This window comes from Cryptomeria japonica, chromosome 10, assembly GCF_030272615.1.
Source record: "Cryptomeria japonica chromosome 10, Sugi_1.0, whole genome shotgun sequence".
In the NCBI taxonomy this organism is placed as follows: domain Eukaryota; kingdom Viridiplantae; phylum Streptophyta; class Pinopsida; order Cupressales; family Cupressaceae; genus Cryptomeria; species Cryptomeria japonica.
In genome coordinates this window covers 508,731,756-508,750,083 of record NC_081414.1, presented here as the reverse complement: position 1 = coordinate 508,750,083, position 18,328 = coordinate 508,731,756, and the positions used below count along the sequence as shown (strand labels likewise).

The window sequence follows — 18,328 nt, the reverse complement described above, 5'->3', positions numbered from 1 at the left end:
ATAAAAGACCAATGCTGATAAATGATTTGATTGCTAAATGCGCCAATTGATGAGGAACAATGACTAATTGATTCAAATTGACATGATTGAGAAGGACGACGATCGATGACAAATCGATCGCAAGATTGAAAATGACAACGATCGATGAGAAATCAATCGCAAAATGACAAGATTGAAAATGACAACAATCGATGACAAATCGATCGCCAGATGACAAGATTGAAAATGACAACGATCGATGACAAATCGATCACCAGATGACAAGATTGAAAAGAGGACAAAACCCTAATTAGGATTGACGATGTCCAAAATGATGACAAATGAACACGCATATTGATGCGACAGGATAAGATCGACCAAAATCATGACTGAAGATTGTTATCGACAAGACCAAATTCGAAAGCGAGACAAATGAAGAATGCAGAAGAAGGACTTGATGCTCGCAAATGATAAAGACCAAGTGCGTAACATAGGAGAAATGTTAATGCGACGCAAAAAACCCTAAAATAAGGCAATGCACAAATGTTAAAGTATGACTCCACAAGTGTTGACCAGTTTTAGACGTCTACACATCTATCTACCCATTTCACACCTCAAGTGATGATAGTTGGTTCTTAACTAATCAACATTTTTGCTTTCCATTTAATATCCGCTCCTATGTAGACTTTTTCATCATGGTCTCTTATGGGATTGAATTCTTTGATATTATATAACTTTTTACACCCATTTTATTTTGCCCATAAGTTATTCTTGAATTTTTCCTTCACAATTTTTCTTTATTTTCTTCATTGATGTTAGGACATTCTTGTATACTCGAATCCCATTTTTTCATCCATTTGTCATATTATTTCATCCATGTGTTCTTCTTTCTACCTAATCTTTCAAATTTTTCCGTATTTTAAATTTTCTTCAACATTACTTACCAAACCGCTGAAGCTTCTAAAGAATATGTGTAGGACAGGCTTTAATTTTGAGACTGGTTATGACCAGTCAATTCATCAAACGTTCAATTTATTCACTATAACTCTACTATTAGTTCGAAACTTGGGCCGGTATATGAAAAAGTCGTACCCCATAGAATAACTTGTCTTTGGGGCAGCATTCCTATGGCAATACGAACACGATTGGAACTTTTCTTTCCTTTCGATGGAGGGTAAGAAAGCCCAGTTATGGTGGAAGGCATGGCATTCGTTTCACTAATGGAAACATGGAGTATCAATCAGTATTTACATAAGAAATGTGAGCCTAAATCATCGAAAGCCACAGTAAATCATCATGAGTGCCATTAAACTGGTGGTGGCCGATATATTGGTGTCCTTTATATGGATAGTGTGGGGGGGTTTTGTGAGGGAGTTTGTGGGCTGCTCATTACTAGTCTCACTGAGAGGCAATGCAGAGATGGTCAAATTGGCACTCACAGTGGCAGCCATGTTTGCGCTTACATGGATTGGGAAGTTGAGCAATGGGGCAACCTACAATCCCATAACACTGCTATTAAATTCCTTAGGAGGCAAGCCTCAATCCTTGTTCACACTAGCAGCTAGGATCCTTGCTCAGGTACATGAAGTCTATTTAGATGCCATAAAATGGTCTTTAAATTTTTCTTAATGTCCTGTTTTTGGGTTCTATTTTCACTTTTCAATAGGTATTGGGATCCTTGGTGGGAGTTATGTGTGTTATGAATACTATGCCACGCGGAAGCCAAGGTGGGCCTGTGCTGAAAGTCGGAGTGAAGAGTGGAATGATTACAGAGGGCATTCTCACGTTCATCATTGTTATGGTAACATTGGTAGTGAATAGAAGAGGACCCAAAGGCTTTTTCCTCAAGACATGGATACTCAGCCTTTCAAAACTCTGTCTCAGCATATTGGGTTCTAATTTCACAGGCCCTGCCATGAATCCTGCTACTGTAAGCATGTTTTCTAACTCTCTCGGTACAAGATTGTTGCTTTTTGTGTCATCTTATATGAATTGACTCCCACTTTTTTGTTTTTTTAAATAGAAATGCATCTTATATTGCTTGACAGAACCAATTATTACATCAGTTTATTGAAACGATTAGACAGAAGTCTAATTTCACATAGGTCAGAAAAGCAAACATGTGAGCCCGTGCCCTATGGGACAACTTACATCTTTTTGTAGTTTTCACTTTAACAAGCAATCCTTCATTAATATAAATAGTTTTTCAGATTTCTTCTGAAGTTATTGTTGCGAATCACTTAGGGCCTATTTCATTTATTAGTAGGGAAAACCCTCGAGACCATTGGGCTTTTACCATTGGCAAGGATGGGACAATTTGTCTTATAACTAGGTATATTCCCTAGGTTACTGGCAACCGTGTTCTTCCTGCACGATGATTTCTCTACATCCAATTTTTGAACTCTGGAGTCTGGTGTCACATCATGTGCAGATCAACCCTAAGCCTCACCATATCAAAATTTAAATCAAACACCACCTAAAATACTAATCATGGATGTCATAGAAACCCAAATTAATTTTTGTTTGCCTACCATTGCAGCAAGAGAGGAATTATCTATAGTCTATTCAGTATCAAATGAAAACTGGGGGAAACTAAATATCCAAGGGCACTTACAGGTCCACACAGAACCAACCACTGGTCCTACGATGTACAAGTAGCATACTAAAGCATCCTTGCTTTCTGTGTTTGTTTAGATGGCGTTTCGTGGGTACTACACCGCCCAAATTATTTTATTCAATCTCCTGGTACAGCAGGGCCGAATAACTATCCTTGGGCACAGGGAAAACCTTATGGGCAACTTTGGCTAATTTTCCAAACAGCTAAATATTAAAATTTATTAAATTTAGTATATTACCATATATGCCAAATTCTGCAAGTATGTAATCTTGATAGTAGTTTTCACAATTTTTCATTCAAATAAGGGTGTAATCAGTGTTGCAAAACTCTCAAGTACTCATGAGCCAATCTGCCAAGCGAGTTACTCGCCAATGAGTTTTTGAAAAATTCATGGCAATTTTCCCTGAAAACTCGCCAGGAAATGCAATAAATCACAACTTTTGTGTTAAAGACTCATCCAAATTCATATAATTTATTTTTTCTTGCTTGCAGTTAAAAAAACATGATTTCATTGGTGATGAAGGTTTCAAAGGTCTTAATTTGGGTTTGGTATTGGGGACGCCACCCCTGAAACCCATCTTGTATCACAAGGAGCGCACTAGGAGCACTGCCCCTCAATCCCATTGGGGGCATTGCCTCAAACACCCACAAGGGGTGCTACCCCTTGACCCCATTGTGGGCATCCCCAAACCCCCATGAGGAGCACTGCCCCTTAACCCCATTGGAGTCTCCACTACCATATCCCCATTAGTTATTGGGATTTGTCAAATAAGAAACTTGATTACAATGAGAGGATGATGAGCAATTGGGATATAACTCGAGTGTGATAACTTAGATGTTATTATCACACAACTTGATAAAAATCTCTTTTGATCAGGCAACTTCTACAAATGACATGGCTAGTGGAAGTGGGATTGTAACTCATTTAGAGGTTGAACGTGTTTTTTGGTCTACAATATCTATTAACTCTAATTTTGATGTATATATTCTGGAAATTAGTAATATGCTAAACAAAATTTAGTAATGTGTGTGTTTTTGAAGAATTGCCGAGTTTTTGATAAGTCCCGAGTGTTTCAAATTTTTGGACTTGCTTCAACTATGGAAATATTGGTCAACTTCTTCATTAGTTTTTTTTCTCCAGCTTTTAATATTTTAATCGTTTGGTAGTAAATCATATTATGTAAACTGGATTTTAAGGCAGGCAGTTGGCTTTGGCTATCATTCCCCTTCTGCATAATCCAAAAGGAAAAATTTGAGGTTTGTATTTGACACTGAGCAAATTTTCATAAAACCAATGGTATATAATTATTTCACTAATCTCTTGCACTGTACTGAAATGGTGCAGTTACTTTGTCAGTAAGTTGCAAAACTCTATAGCACCACGATTACAGTTACATATGCTACAAAGCTGATCATGTGGATCATATTATTCCCTTAAAAGTTAAAACCTGACATGATGACACATTGATTTCCTTGATTAAATATCATGGTGTACCTGCTTCATTATATTTAGAACTAGGAGAATTGAAAAGTAAACAGAATAGTTTTCTGACAAAAGAATGTTGGGTGGCTTTACAGGCATTTGGTTGGGCTTATGCTAGAGATCAGCATCGAACAAAGGAGCATGTGTATGTGTACTGGCTAGCACCATTGGAGGCATGTATTTTGGCTGTCTGGATTTTCCAGTTACTTGTTCAAAAGAAAGGGACAAGAGAGAAAACAAAGAGAACTAAGAAAGACTAAGACAATCAAGAATTGCAGCAGTGGTCTAATTCTTCTTCATTTATTGTCCTTGTCACTTTAGCCATTTTTGTATTCTATAAACCCTGCAAAGTGCAAACAATAGGTTTTCTTCAAATTTTCATATTCAGCTATCATTTGGATTCATTACCTTTATCATGATATTATAGTTTGCTGCAATTCACATATCTATTTTTAAGTTTGGATCCACTGTAATGTCTCAGACACTTAGCAGTCTTTATGGATCGAATGTCCATGTTTAGCCACTAATTGCTTAAACATTTTCAACTTCAAGACCTGGCCATGCTCTTCTAGATTGCATCCAAGAAAAATCTCCTTCACAGTGTACCAATCATCAAATACTTATGTAGCATTTCTACTATTTTAATTTACAATTGCATGCCTTTATTCTAAGAAGATAATCTCTTATCATACGAGTTAAAATAAGAACATCTGCATTAGTTACCGAGTAAAATGGATGGCAAGCAAGCAGCCCATCAAGTGAACTAAGAAAGAGTAGTGTTAAAGGCTTAACATAATCATTGGTTTGATGAGATGACAGCATGATTAAAAAAATTCAGATTTGCCTGATAGGAATAAAATCATATAGTAAAGTCTAAAAATGATCACGATTCCCTGTCAAAAGTGTTGGAAGAAGTAGAATTTAGGTCAGACAAAGAATTTGGACCATTCCAACTATTGTTATCCAAAACAAAAATTTGATTGTGCCTCCGAAGGTGATTCTGGTTGTGTCATGGCTGGGGTGGGTTTAAAATGAAATGCATCTTTGAAGCTCTAAAATTGCAACCAATAACTTTGCTGAAGCAACAGTACTGGAAAAATCAAGAGCATCTACACTTGCACAGTATAAATAAATAAAAATGATAATAATTTAATTAGGTTCATTTGAAAATGTATTACAATATGGCTTTTATAAAGCCTTTAAAATATAACTTCTCCAATTGCTACCTTATGGGATATAACTGATTATTTAATAATAAAAATAATCAAATCACTAAGATGAACTTATTAAGATAAACTTTATATTCCAACACCTCCCTTAAAGTTTACATTCTACACAACAAAACATGTTGATTGAAGCAAATAAATACATTTTTTTTAAAAGATTTTTTTGAAAACCTAATCTTATACCAAGTGTAACTACATCAAGCTGCCTCATAACCCTCAAAAAGGTGTAGCTCTCAAGTTGAATTTTTGAGTTTGTATATTACCACCTCCTTGAATTTCCCAATCATAGATGTCTTGAATTTCTGGATGAAAATCCATTGCTCTATCAAGTTGTCTCATGACCCTTGGAAGGGTATAATTCTTCAAATCTATAAACTCTTGAACTACTTGGGTAACAATCCATATCAAGTCCACTTGAGCTTTTCTTGTTTTCAAAATTTTTTTTCACAACATATGCATTCTTCACTTTTGTTAGCATCAAATAAATAAATAAATGCTTTTCATGTAGAGCACATAGCACTATCTATGAGTGAGAAGCTCAAAAATCTTAAACAAAAGTAACATCTAGGGGATCCTCATCTTCAACATAGTCCACAACATTATTTGATTTTCTTTGAATTTCCCCTTAAGAACATTACTAACCTGAGTACTACAAATCCAAGCTGCGTGACCCCTTTTCTTATAATTATAACATTCAATTTCTTTTTATTTATTATTTCTTTGTGTGTATAATAGATTTTCATGTTGAGAATCAACTTTTGAATCTTTTGTATTTGTTCTTTTTTCTTCTACTAAAAGGGCTGAAATCATACCTTCTAGTGTTTGAGAAGTTATTTAGGTGTAAAAATAACATTATTGTATTTTAAAGACAAAGTACTTAACAAAATAGTCTTAGCATTTTCAGCATCTATTGAAGTCTTGATTTTTGCCAATTGTCTAATGAGAGACTTCAAATTGCTTATGTGATTTGACAAAGTGATTCTATTTTTCATTTTGAATCTAAACAATTGAAGTTTTAGAGAAAACTTTGCATTAACTACTTTTTCTCCAAATATTTTATTCAAATTATTGAAAAAATATAATGATATTTGTCTAAATTTACATAATGTACTTCAGTGTGAGAAAGAGCAAGATCAATAAAAGATTTAACTTTATCATCTCTTCATGTCATTCCAATAACTTATTTGTATATGTAGATGGTGTTTCAATGCAATTCACTTTTTCTCATGAGTTTTTTATTCATTAGTCACATTTGAATTCTCATTTTTCAAGTATGAAAAATTATCCCAGAATGAGGGAAAGGGGTCCTATCATGATGATAGGAGTTATAGCCTAGGCCCCACTTGTTAACCAAATTAGATTTAATGCTAAGCAAAATAACCTCCTTTTTAAAAAAAAAATCTTTACAATATGTAAATAAAAATATTTTTTTTAAGAAAAAAGGTCCAACCAATGTTTGGCTAATTATTGTTTATTCCCCAAATATAGGCGAGAGTCAATAGGTATTAATATTTTCATTATAAAACCACTTTTACAAAAATAGTGATATACATGAACAACCACACTTTACATTTCATATATCATTGGCATGACATTCGTCCAGCATGTAAATACATTTGACAATATTGCAAATATAAATGTTCCCACTTTTCAATCCTACTCGACCAATTTCATGTTCCACCATACCAAACTACTCACTCATTTGTTGGTCATTTGGTGGAATTGATTATGTGTTGCATTGATGTTTTGTCATTGATGCCAACACTAGTTGTTTGGATGCTTTACCGACACCCTTCTAGTCCTGGTAGGTTGAGTAGTTTCTTGTTAGTTTGGATCCGGTATGATCCAGTAGACTCCGGTATGGTTTGGTTATTGAATTGGCTTATTCATGATACTCATGTTCATATTCAATCAGTTGGTTTCGGTTTGGTGATCGGATGCTATTCTATTTGCTTGGAATCTTGGCTCCTGGTTCCGACAAGGGTTTCACCAGTAGAGCTTTTGGTGAAGATCTTGGATGAATTGCATAAGTGGTGTTGGTGCAGTTTCTAGTGGAGTTTCAGGATGTTGTTGGTGATCATATTCGAGACTTGGCGGATGGAGATCATTGTTGTAGCGTATGGACCTATATTGGGTCTCGGTTGGTCTAGGTTATGGACCGGTTTAATGAAGCATGTGGATTGGACTTCTCGATACGTTTTTGGGATGTCTTATGTGTTGAATATTGTTTGTTTGGTCTAAGGACGACATGTTTTGTATTTATGTAATTGGTTTATTGTGTGGTGGCCGACATGATTGTTTATAGTCGAGGGTTTGTATATATGATGTAAGATCTCATTGTAGATCATCATGGTTATGGTTATGGTCATGGGAATGAGAAATGGATATGTAATGTGTGAATAATGTAATATCATTCAGGCAGAGGATTTGGTCGGTCATTGGAGATCGAATTGGGTTTATGTAAGAATATTTAGTCATCCAGTATTGAGCTTAACTAGAACTGTACTCAAGCATAGGAAATGTTATCTTTGTAGTTCAACACTTCTCCAGATTGTAGTTTGGCTTTCTATGTAGTCAGTGATGCTCCTTTTGTGATGAGCAGTGCGCTCTAGGCTGTTGGCCTTCCTGCAAGTGTAGGCCCCTCAATTGTAATTCACATACTTACTGTAGAAGTATTATCTGACTGTGGGTAGGCTTCCCACCATGGTTTTTTCCTTTACTGGATTTTCCATGTATAAATCTTAGTGTCATGTGGATGGTATTTATGTTGTGATTGTTGTTTATGCTTAATTGGTTTAACTACTATTCCAATATTTGGTTTAAGCATTCTGGTATTAATATTTTGGGTTCTAGTATTAAAGTTTTAATTGCTTAAGGTTTCGGTAATCTGTGACAACTGATTCACCCCCCCTCTCAGTTGTCTTCTGGTTATTTGAACTATCTAACAATTGGTATTAGAGCTTTGGTCCTCTCTGCAGAAAGCTTAACTGTTTGAGGAAGATCCTATGACATCTAACAATTCAAGTTCATCTAGTTCATCTGGAGCTATGTTTCAGAGATATATTCCTAGGCTTGATGGAACAAATTACACAATTAGAAGATTCAGATGGAGACTCATTTGAGATGTCTTGGCAAGGAGATTTGGGAGATCACATAGAATGGTGTCACACCTCATAATTCGGCATCTGGCAATCCTCCTCTGGCAAACCTGGATAAGGAGCTTGAGAAATATTGTAGAGCAAGAGAATCCCTCTTGTGTGCACTTTCTAATCAACAAATAATGGGATTAACTGACAAATCATCTAGAAAGGCTATATGGGATAAGTTGGAGACTCTTACTGAAGGTGACCCTACAGTAAAGATTTCTAAACTTGATGGTTACTAGGTGAGATATGAAAACCTAAAGATGGAAGAAGGTGAAAGGATTGCTGCATTCATCGAAAGGGTAAATGAGATTGTTATGGGAGTTCAATGTTGTGGTGGAACTCCGAGCAAAGATAAAATTGTTTCTCAAGTTTTGAGAGTCCTACCACCGACTTACAAGATGAAGACTACTGCTATTAACGAGTTCAGAATGTTGGCATATGTGCAGAGTTTGATGACATGATGATATTGTATGTTGCCATTGATGTCAATATGCTGAAGTACGAACTGATACATTGAAGTAAGCAAACTGGCAAGAGAATCGGTATGATGGTATGAAGTGAACCGATATGATGATGTGAACCTATATATGCGAAAAGGTGAACCGGTATGTTGGAATGTGAACCGGTATATGCAAATTTTGTATCGGGCTTTCATTTGATATGACTATCGGTTGGTAGTCTCGGCTTCAGGGTTTCCCATTGATGCATTCCAAGTCTGTGTGATTCGACTGACGACATCCTGTGATGAGTTAGCATCGAAATGAAGATCAGATTGTGTTGCCACGTCAACCTTGTGCGCATGAAGGATTTCCTTGAGGATCTTGCATGAAGAAATTGATTCTATCTACCTCGGGAATGTGCAAAATCTTAGTAAACGGTGGAGAGCACGTGATGGGTTATCAGCTTCCAGAAGTGGCAAAGAACGAACGATGCAGAATATCTTGAGATTTGTTCAAGATTGTTTTACCCTATTTAATGTGTTTACACGGTCAGGATTGGACCAACTGTATTGTTAACCTAGATGCTTAGGGTTTTAGGTTTTTGCCACCGACCTAATCGTTGTCTATAAGTTCGATGATGATTCTCAATTGAAGTTGTTGACAAATGTATGTGTGTGAAGTGATTCTTGCCAAACTGGTGCAGTAAGTAGAGATCTGCAGAGTGTGATTGCAGATGTAAAGGAACTGAAGTGGATCTGCCTTGGCATTGAGTGATGTTATCAGATCAGTGTATTACCTGTTGACTTCTAACCATTTCAGCAGTTGGAAAATCTCTTTACCAAGTAGCTTTAACAGGATTTTTGTAAATCTTTTAACAGGGTGACTCAAAATCATTGAGTTCTCTAAATCCTCTGACAAGGTAACCTTTAACAAGGTTTTAACCTCTAACCGGGTATTTAGCCATCCCTTAACCGGGTGATCCCTAGCAGGATCGGTTCCTAGCAGAACCCGTTGTAAAGTCCTTAACTGGACTAGGCTCCTAACAGAGCGGACTTCGGAAGAGTTCAAGAACAACTTGTGGGTATTCATCCCCACCGTGGTTTTTCCCAATTGGGTTTCCACGTGAAAAATCAGTGTGTCATGTGTGATGCTTTTTCATGTGATGTTTTAGTGTTTTTTGTTAAGTGGTAAAAGCATGTTGATCCAATGGTCATTATATTTATGATGTTTTACTTGCTTAAGCATATGGGTGAAGTGGAAATGAGATATTAGGTTTTGTGAAGATCTAATTGTTACCGGTTTATGTCTTTCACAGTCATACGGTGTTTTACCAGTATTGCCTTGATTTAGATCGGTGATGTTGTTTACCAGTTAGTGCAGTCTTTGCAGTTTAAGTTGTTAAAGAAGTTTTTGTCTACACTGATTCACCCCCCCTCTCAGTACTGTTGAGTATTTACTGTTCATCATTATTCATCAGAGAACAATGGCTAATACATCCGTCAACAAAGATACCTTGGTTGGGAAATTATCTTCTTTTGAGCTTGAAGAATTTGGATCTTCTGGAGCTATGAAGTTTGAACCTGCTTTTCATGCATCTGCATCATCAACCGGTAAACAAGATTGGAAAGATTTATATGCGAAGGAATTGGATGATATGAAGAGAGAAGATGAAGAGTTTGAATAACTTGAAGCACTATTTGCTAAAAGAGTACCTAAAGGACCGGTAGGAAGTAAGTATGAAGAAAAAAAACCTTTTAAATGTTTTGCATGTAATAAGATTGGTCATTTTGCATCTAGATGTCCTGAAAAGAATTCAAGATTTGAAGAAAGAGTTAGAAGATCTTTTAAGCCTAACTCTGGATATCAGAACAAGTATAAGTATAGGAAAAACAAAGACAAGTCATGCTACATAGCGGATGAGGAAGACATTACGGATTTTGATGATGAGTCAGTAGAAGACTCTGCTAGTGGTTCCGGGAATGGGAAGGAATGGGTGTTCTTGGCTATTAAGGAAGATGTTCTGGCACTGGAAGAGAATGTACCCGAAGAGAAGGCACTTGTTATTAAAATTGAAGACAAGGATGAATGGGAAATTGATAGCGGTTGTTCACATCATATGCTTGAAGATAAAGAGAATTTTCTATCTTTGCAAGAATTTGATGGTGGTCTGGTTAGATTTGGAGATGACAAAGCATGTATGATCAAAGGAAAATGAACTATATCATTGGATGGTAAGAACAATACTGACAATGTTTATTATGTTGAAGGTTTAAGGCATAATATTTTGAGTGTAGGACAATTGGTGGATAAGGGATTTCAATTACAGTTCAAGGATGGAAAATGCAAATTCATTAATAGATCTGGTTTGGAGATTGCAACCGGTACATAGACAAAAGGTAATATATTTCATTTAAATTCCGGTGAGAAGACATGTTTGATTACACATATTGATGAGAGTTGGCTATGGCATAAAAGGTTGTGTCATGTGAATTTTGATTGCATTGTAAAGATCAGTTCAACTAAGGCAGTTAGAGATATACCTAAGATTATGAAGCCCTATAATCCAGTATGTAAAGAATGTCAAATGGATAAACAAGTTAGAACCCCTTTTAGGAGTATACAAGATAAATCAAATGATGTTCTTGATCTTATTCATACTGATTTGTGTGGCCCTACTAGAGTTAAAAGTTTTCAAGGTGATATATATTTCATGCTAATCATTGATGATTGTTCTAGAATGATGTGGGTTACTTTTTTAAAAGAAAAATCTGAAGCATTTGAAAAGTTTAAGATCTTTAAGGCTAAAGTGAAAACTGAGACAAGATTAAAGATTAAATGTTTGAGGTCAGATCATGGTGTAAAATTCACATCCGGTGAGTTTAATAACTTTTGTGAGAAGCATGGTATAAGAAGACAATTTTCTGCTCCCCGGATACCTTAGCAAAATGGAGTTGTGGAAATGAAGAACATAACCATCTCGGATGTTGCTAGAACAATGATGATGGAAGCTAGTCTACCTCATATCTATTGGAGAGAAGCAGTGAGCACACTGGTTTACACATTCAACATAGTACATATCAAAGGAGAAACCGGTAAGACACCTTATAAATTATGGTTTGGCAATACACCTACAATTAAGTATTTCAAAATATTTGGTAGTAAATGTTATATCAGGAGAGATGATATCATTGACAAATTTGATCCTAGATGTGATGAAGGCATATTTCTTGGTTATTCTTATGAAAGAAAAGCATATAGATGTTATAACAAGAGATTGCAGAGAATTGTGGAGAGTGCTAATGTCAAAGTGGATGAGCTGAATAGAGATCAAATTAGAGTTTATGAGAAGGAACCGACAGTGGAAATGATTATATCTAAACCGGTAGCACCTTCACAGGAACAAAGTGTTGAACCAATTACTCTGACAGTATCAGAAAATTCTACAGTAACTGAAGAACCGAGAAGAGGAACAAAGAGTCAGAGGACTCCTAGGTATGTGAGATTGAATCATTCAGAAGATCAGTTCATTGGGGATAAGAACGATGGAGTAATGACAAGAAGAAGACTGGCAACTAATGAGGTGTGTTTAATTTCACAAGTTAAACCGGTATCAGTAATTGAGGCATGTAAAGATGAATATTGGTTGAAGGCTATGGAAGAATAATTAGATCAAATTGAGAAACATAACACATGGACTTTGGTTCCCTGGCCTAAAAATAAGAATGTTATTGGAACTAAATGGGTTTTTAGGAATAAATTGAATGAGGATAGTCAAGTTATATGGAATAAGGCTAGATTGGTGAGGATATTCTCAGAAGGAAGGAATTGATTATGGAGAGACTTTTGCACGGGTAGCTAGGATTGAACTTGTAAGATTATTTCTTGCCTATGCTGCTCATAAGAACTACAAGGTTTATCAGATGGATGTTAAGTGTGCATTTTTGAATGGGGATCTTGATGAGGAAGATTATATTGAGCAACCTTATGGTTTTTCACTATCAAATGATACAAACATGGTTTGCAGGTTAAGGAAAGCTTTATATGGATGAAACAAGCACCTAGAGCTTGGTATGCAAGGTTGGATAAATATTTTTTGAAGCTTGGTTTTACTAAGGGTAATGCTGACAGTAATTTATATTATAAGATCACTAATGATGATATACTGTTTATTGAAGTATTTGTTGATGACATTATTTTTGGAGGTGAAGATAAGTTATGCATGGAATTTTCTAATTATATGGAGAAAGAATTTGATTGTCTATGATTGGGGAAATGAAATTTTTCTTAGGCTTGCATATTACTCAGACTGACAAAGGTATTTTCATCTATCAAACTAAGTATGCTAGGGAATTGTTGAAGAAATTTGGTATGAGAGATTCTAAACCGGTAAGTACTCCTATGGTTACAAGTGAGAAATTGACAAGAAAAGATGTTTCTGCACCGGTAAATCCTACAAGATACAAATGTATGATTGGAGGTCTTTATTTGACTTAGACTAGGCCTGACATAATGAATGTTGTTTGTATTGTATCAAGATTTCAGAGTGATCTTAGAGAAAATCATGAGAGTGCGGTGAAAAAGATTTTTAGATACTTGCAAGGTACATCAAAATATGGTTTGTGATACCCTAAGGATGATAACTTTACTTTATGTGCATATATAGATGTTGATTGGGCTAAAGATGTTGATGACCGAAAAAGTACTTCTGGTAGAGCTTTCTTTCTTGTTAAAAGAAGTTGGTTTCATGGATTAGCAAGAAACAATCATGTACTTCTTTATCTATTGTTGAAGTTGAGTATGTTGCTATTGCTACTAACTGTACACAAGTTATATGGATGAAACAATTCTTGAAGGATATAAAGGTGGATTGTAATGCACCAGTAATTATTCACTATGATAACTCTACTGCTATTGATATATCAAAGAATCTGGTATTTCATTCTAAGACAAAGAACATATCTATCAAGTATAACTTTTTGAAGGAAAAGGTGGAAGAAAATGAAGTTAAACTAGTTTATGTGAACACTAAAGAGCAGATTGCAGATATTTTCACTAAACCTTTGTCTAAAGAATCATTTGAGTACCTGCGAGATAGATTGGGAGTTTCTGCCCCTTCGGTAGAGACTTGATTGATGCAGCTTGGCATCAATCCGGTATGCATTATCAGAGATACTTTTCATTCTGACACTGATGTGGGGATGCTACTACTCAAGGGGAGTAGCCATGGTTTATATTTTTGCTTTGATATTTATGTCATATTTCTGGCAATGATGTCAAAGGGGAGAGATATTGATGTGAAAAAGAAAAATTTAAGGAGTTGTATACATCAGGGGGAGAGATATATGCATAATTTAGAGCTTTACAGAGATATTATTCACAAGGGGAGTTTGGTCTATGAATCAGAACTTCATTTTATACTTCATTACTATGAGAGATTGTTGGTTGTCTTCCATTGGGGGAGACTTGTTTGGCATTTCTTGGTACTTAGATGTTTTTCACATCTAGTGTTGCCATCAATGCCAAAGGGGGAGATTGTTGGCCATTTGGTGGAATTGATTATGTGCTACATTGATGTTTTGTCATTGATGCCTGGTTCGACTTGAATTTCATCCTCAAAATGCTACCTGCAACAAGTTAGTTTCACAAAATACAAATGGAAATGCTACAGGAAATCCAAACTCAACCAATGAAACTACATGAAATACATATGAAATAAAAACATTAATATTACCTTCATGGTTTATGTCTCATTGTGTCCTAACTCCACTGTTCCTGGTTGCAGATGGTGTGCTCTCAGACAATGCACTGATAGCTTCCAAGATGGCATATGAAAAATGGACTAATAACTGGTAGTTAATTGATGCTATGATATGCAATACTACATGATTATGCTATATGATAATTGTTATTTTGCTTCAAGATTAAAACTCACGGATGCATAAGTTTTACAAATGATTTTCTTGAAAATGCACTTGAAGTCTCTTGAAGTCTAACTCTCTTTCAACTAAAGCTCTTGATTTTATAGACCTTGAGAGGATAAGATGATGTGGCTTAGATCAAGGGTCATGATCAGATCTACAGATTTGGATGGTTGTGAGCAAAGATGAAGGTTGAGAGAAAGGAGGAAGGAGAAGACAAGTGTCACTCATCTCACCTTGACTAGGTTGCTGACTGAGGGGATCTAGGGATGGTTGGAGAAGATTTAGGCATGATAGGACAAGTGGACTCAAGTCCTTCCAAAGATATAGGGGGTGTTGGAGAGAATATAGGAGATGGTTATGAAATATGTGTACGTACACAATATTCATTAAATTTGGAAGTTGGAGATAAATGATGAATTAATATTTAAGAAATATTAATTTCCTTAGCCACATGTTTGATGAGTTGGCAAAGGGAAGATGAAGTGGAGATGGAAGGTTAGTTGGAAAAGGGATTTAAATAATTTAAAAATTATTTAATATTTGAGACTATAGGATAGGAGAATAACTATTAAATATTAGATATTTAATTGTTTGGAGAAGATTATTAAATATTAGATATTTAATTAACTTGGTTAAAAAGGATAATTAAATATTAGATATTTAATTAATTAGAAGAATAGGATAGATGAATTAATTAATAAAATATTAATTAATAGAAAGACACGAAAATGAATTAAATAAATAAAGAATAATGAATATTTATTTAATCACTCAGCCATTTTTATGTGTATACATTTTGCCCCTCTTTGAAATGATGTCAAAACAACATTGTTTCAGAGATTAAATCAAATCTTGATAATGCGCCCGATGAAGATGAAAATCCTGATTGTGTGCCCCCTCAAGAGATTAATCGTGAAAGTGTTGAAAACTTTGGTTTGAACGAGTGATCTCATGATAATTGATAAAAAGAGTTTCGTCAATTAAATTCATTTGTAAAAAACAAAATAAATTGCCCCATTGAATAACATTAATTACTCTTCAAATAGTAAATATAAAATTAACCAGGGATAATTTTAATTTCATTGTTATCCTTGTCAGCTTGTGAAGAAAATTTTCTTGGTGAGGTGGCAAAATGGTGATTCCTGTGGAGAACCATCGATTTGAGTGTGTTTGACGATATCAGTGACCTCTCGACTATGGGTATCTGGTATGTATCTTATCTCGAGCTTTGTTTTCAACTTGTCATGCAACTTTTCATGTTTTAGGCGCGTTTTTTATTTTTGAAATTTTATTGCGATTTTCGGTATTATGTATGTGCTTTTGCATTTTGATTTAGCGTATATGCAATTAGGGTTAGCGCATATGCATAGATTAGCGCTTGTGCTCTTTTTGGTAGCGCATATGCCAAGGATGTTAGCGCTTTTGCATAGGATAGCACTTTTGAATTATTTGTTAGCGCATATGCATTGTGTTGTAGCGCTTCTGCATGTTTCGCGCATTCGTGCATAGGGTTAGCGCATTTGTTGAAAAAGTTAGCACATATGCTTGGTTTTAGCGCTTTTGTTCAATAGGATAGTGCATATGCTTTAGTTTAGTGCTTTTGCTCAATAGGATAGCGCATATGCTCAAAATTTGATGTTTTTGATAAATGCAAAAGCTAAAATCACTTTGATGATTATATTTAACGTGTTTAATGCTCGTGTATGATGAATAAGGACTTGATTGATTGATTGATGTTGTTGGATAGATCGATTTGATTTGTTTTGATAGAGTAGCTCTAAGAAACCGATTTAGTTTTTGATGCAAGAGCTTAACATAGTTTTGATTAAACTTAGTGATTGATAGAAAACCATGGTTGATAGTTTTTAAAATGATTTGATAGCTTAAGTTGCTTCAGTTTGATTTGATAGATTTGATAGTGTAGGTTGCTTCAGTTTGATTTGATAAATAGATAGATTAGCGATTTCTTTGATTTGATAGATGGATAGATTAGCGAGTTTGATTTGATAGATAGATAAGTGATGATTGATCTAATTCTCTTGATAAATATGATAAACTTGATGTTCTCTAGTGTCGGGAGAAATTACTGGCAGTACGTCATTTAGTGCCAGAGCTGACACGGGCAGAGGTTAGACATGTAGATGCCTATAGTTTACGCCATCTGTTGTATATGCCTAAGATTACACATAATAGATGATTGTTGACAGCGTTAGCCAAGAGATGGCACAATGAGCATAACACTTTTCACTTGCCCACAAGTGAGATTAGTGTGATGCTTGAGGATGTCTATAGGATCTTGCACATCCTAGTGATTGGCAAGTTAGTGCAGTATAATTTTCAGGATCGTGTTGGGACAGACGCTTGCAGAGCTGTTTTTGTTGATGATAGCATCACTAGAGGAGAGATCCGATGGGAGGATATGGTGATGTATTACGAGACTCTCCCTATGATTCTTGCTGGTTTGATTAGAGGATTTATTTGTCCTAATAGGTGATCGTGAGGTTTTGCAATTGGACGGGGTGAGATTCTCCAGAGTATGATGCAACATCATACGCGATATGCTTGGGGTGTTTGTATGTTGTCACATTTATATCATGATCTTCATCACGTGGTGTATGATGAGAGTGCTAGTTTATCTACATGATGCAATTTATTGCAGATTTGGTGCTGGGAGCACATTGTTGTGACTCGGTCTATCCATCACAGAGTTCGTGGAGAGAGGCAGCCAAATGTGTATTTTTATGTAGGTATCCTTACTCAGCATAAGATGGGTAAGATGGAGTATTGGTGTTGGGTGCTTGATTCATTGAATAGCATTACTTGGAGACCATATCTTGATTGTGAGCCATGGATGGATGATGCACAGACATTATCATTTATCATGTAGAGTAGATATCTCATTGGTCAGACTCCTTACATTGTTGAGCGATAGTTGATTAGTCGCATTCTTAGACAGTTTGGTTTGATCCAGCCTATGCCTATTGGTGTGATGATATATGCTCGATGGTATAGAGATAGATAAGATTGGGGACCTTCTTTGTCATTTGAGATTGCTCGCACAAAGTTTCTTGCTACTCCGAGACTAGCTTATGATATGAGATTGCACATTCTTGATCCTGGTGTTACTATAGATTATGCTCAGTACATACTAGCACATCCATTTCCTCATATTACTGATCCAATAGATCCTCCTCCCAGCTTAGGAGATGACGATGATGATTCAGATGATCCAGGTGTTAGGAGACGGAGACGGAGATGAGAGCTCAGAGCTGCTCAGGAGGCTAGGGGACATGAAGATGAGGGTGGGGATGGAGTGGTGGTGGGAGGAGACCTGGACGGAGAGGAGGTCGATTGAGAGTCCGTGGAGGACCATTTGGACTAGTTGGCAGGATTGAGAGACCATGTCCTATGGGTGGGAGGGATGTTGGACGGATTGGGAGGGAGCATGGCAGGGCAGGTATGAGATCACCGAGAGGGTTGCCATTGACATGAGGAGGCATGGTTAGTGGACTGGAT

General features: G+C 35.9%; 1 protein-coding gene across 1 annotated transcript; it reads left to right on the top strand.

The window, feature by feature from the left end:
- Positions 1–1,097: 1,097 nt before the first annotated feature.
- Positions 1,098–4,546, top strand: LOC131079878 (aquaporin SIP2-1). Its single transcript, XM_058017919.2, has 3 exons — positions 1,098–1,557; positions 1,646–1,909; positions 4,175–4,546. Exons 1-3 carry the CDS (start codon positions 1,276–1,278, stop codon positions 4,337–4,339), a joined length of 711 nt encoding a protein of 236 aa, XP_057873902.1. The 5' UTR covers positions 1,098–1,275; the 3' UTR covers positions 4,340–4,546.
- The last annotated feature ends 13,782 nt before the right edge of the window (positions 4,547–18,328 follow it).

What these genes read in the sequence shown, in the direction of transcription:
- LOC131079878 (XM_058017919.2), top strand. Translation starts at nt 1,276, where the DNA reads ATGAGTGCCATTAAACTGGTGGTGGCCGATATATTGGTGTCCTTTATA. An exon ending in CAGCTAGGATCCTTGCTCAG is followed by an intron (nt 1,558 to 1,645) that starts GTACATGAAGTC and finishes ACTTTTCAATAG; the next exon opens with GTATTGGGATCCTTGGTGGG. An exon ending in CTGCCATGAATCCTGCTACT is followed by an intron (nt 1,910 to 4,174) that starts GTAAGCATGTTT and finishes GTGGCTTTACAG; the next exon opens with GCATTTGGTTGGGCTTATGC.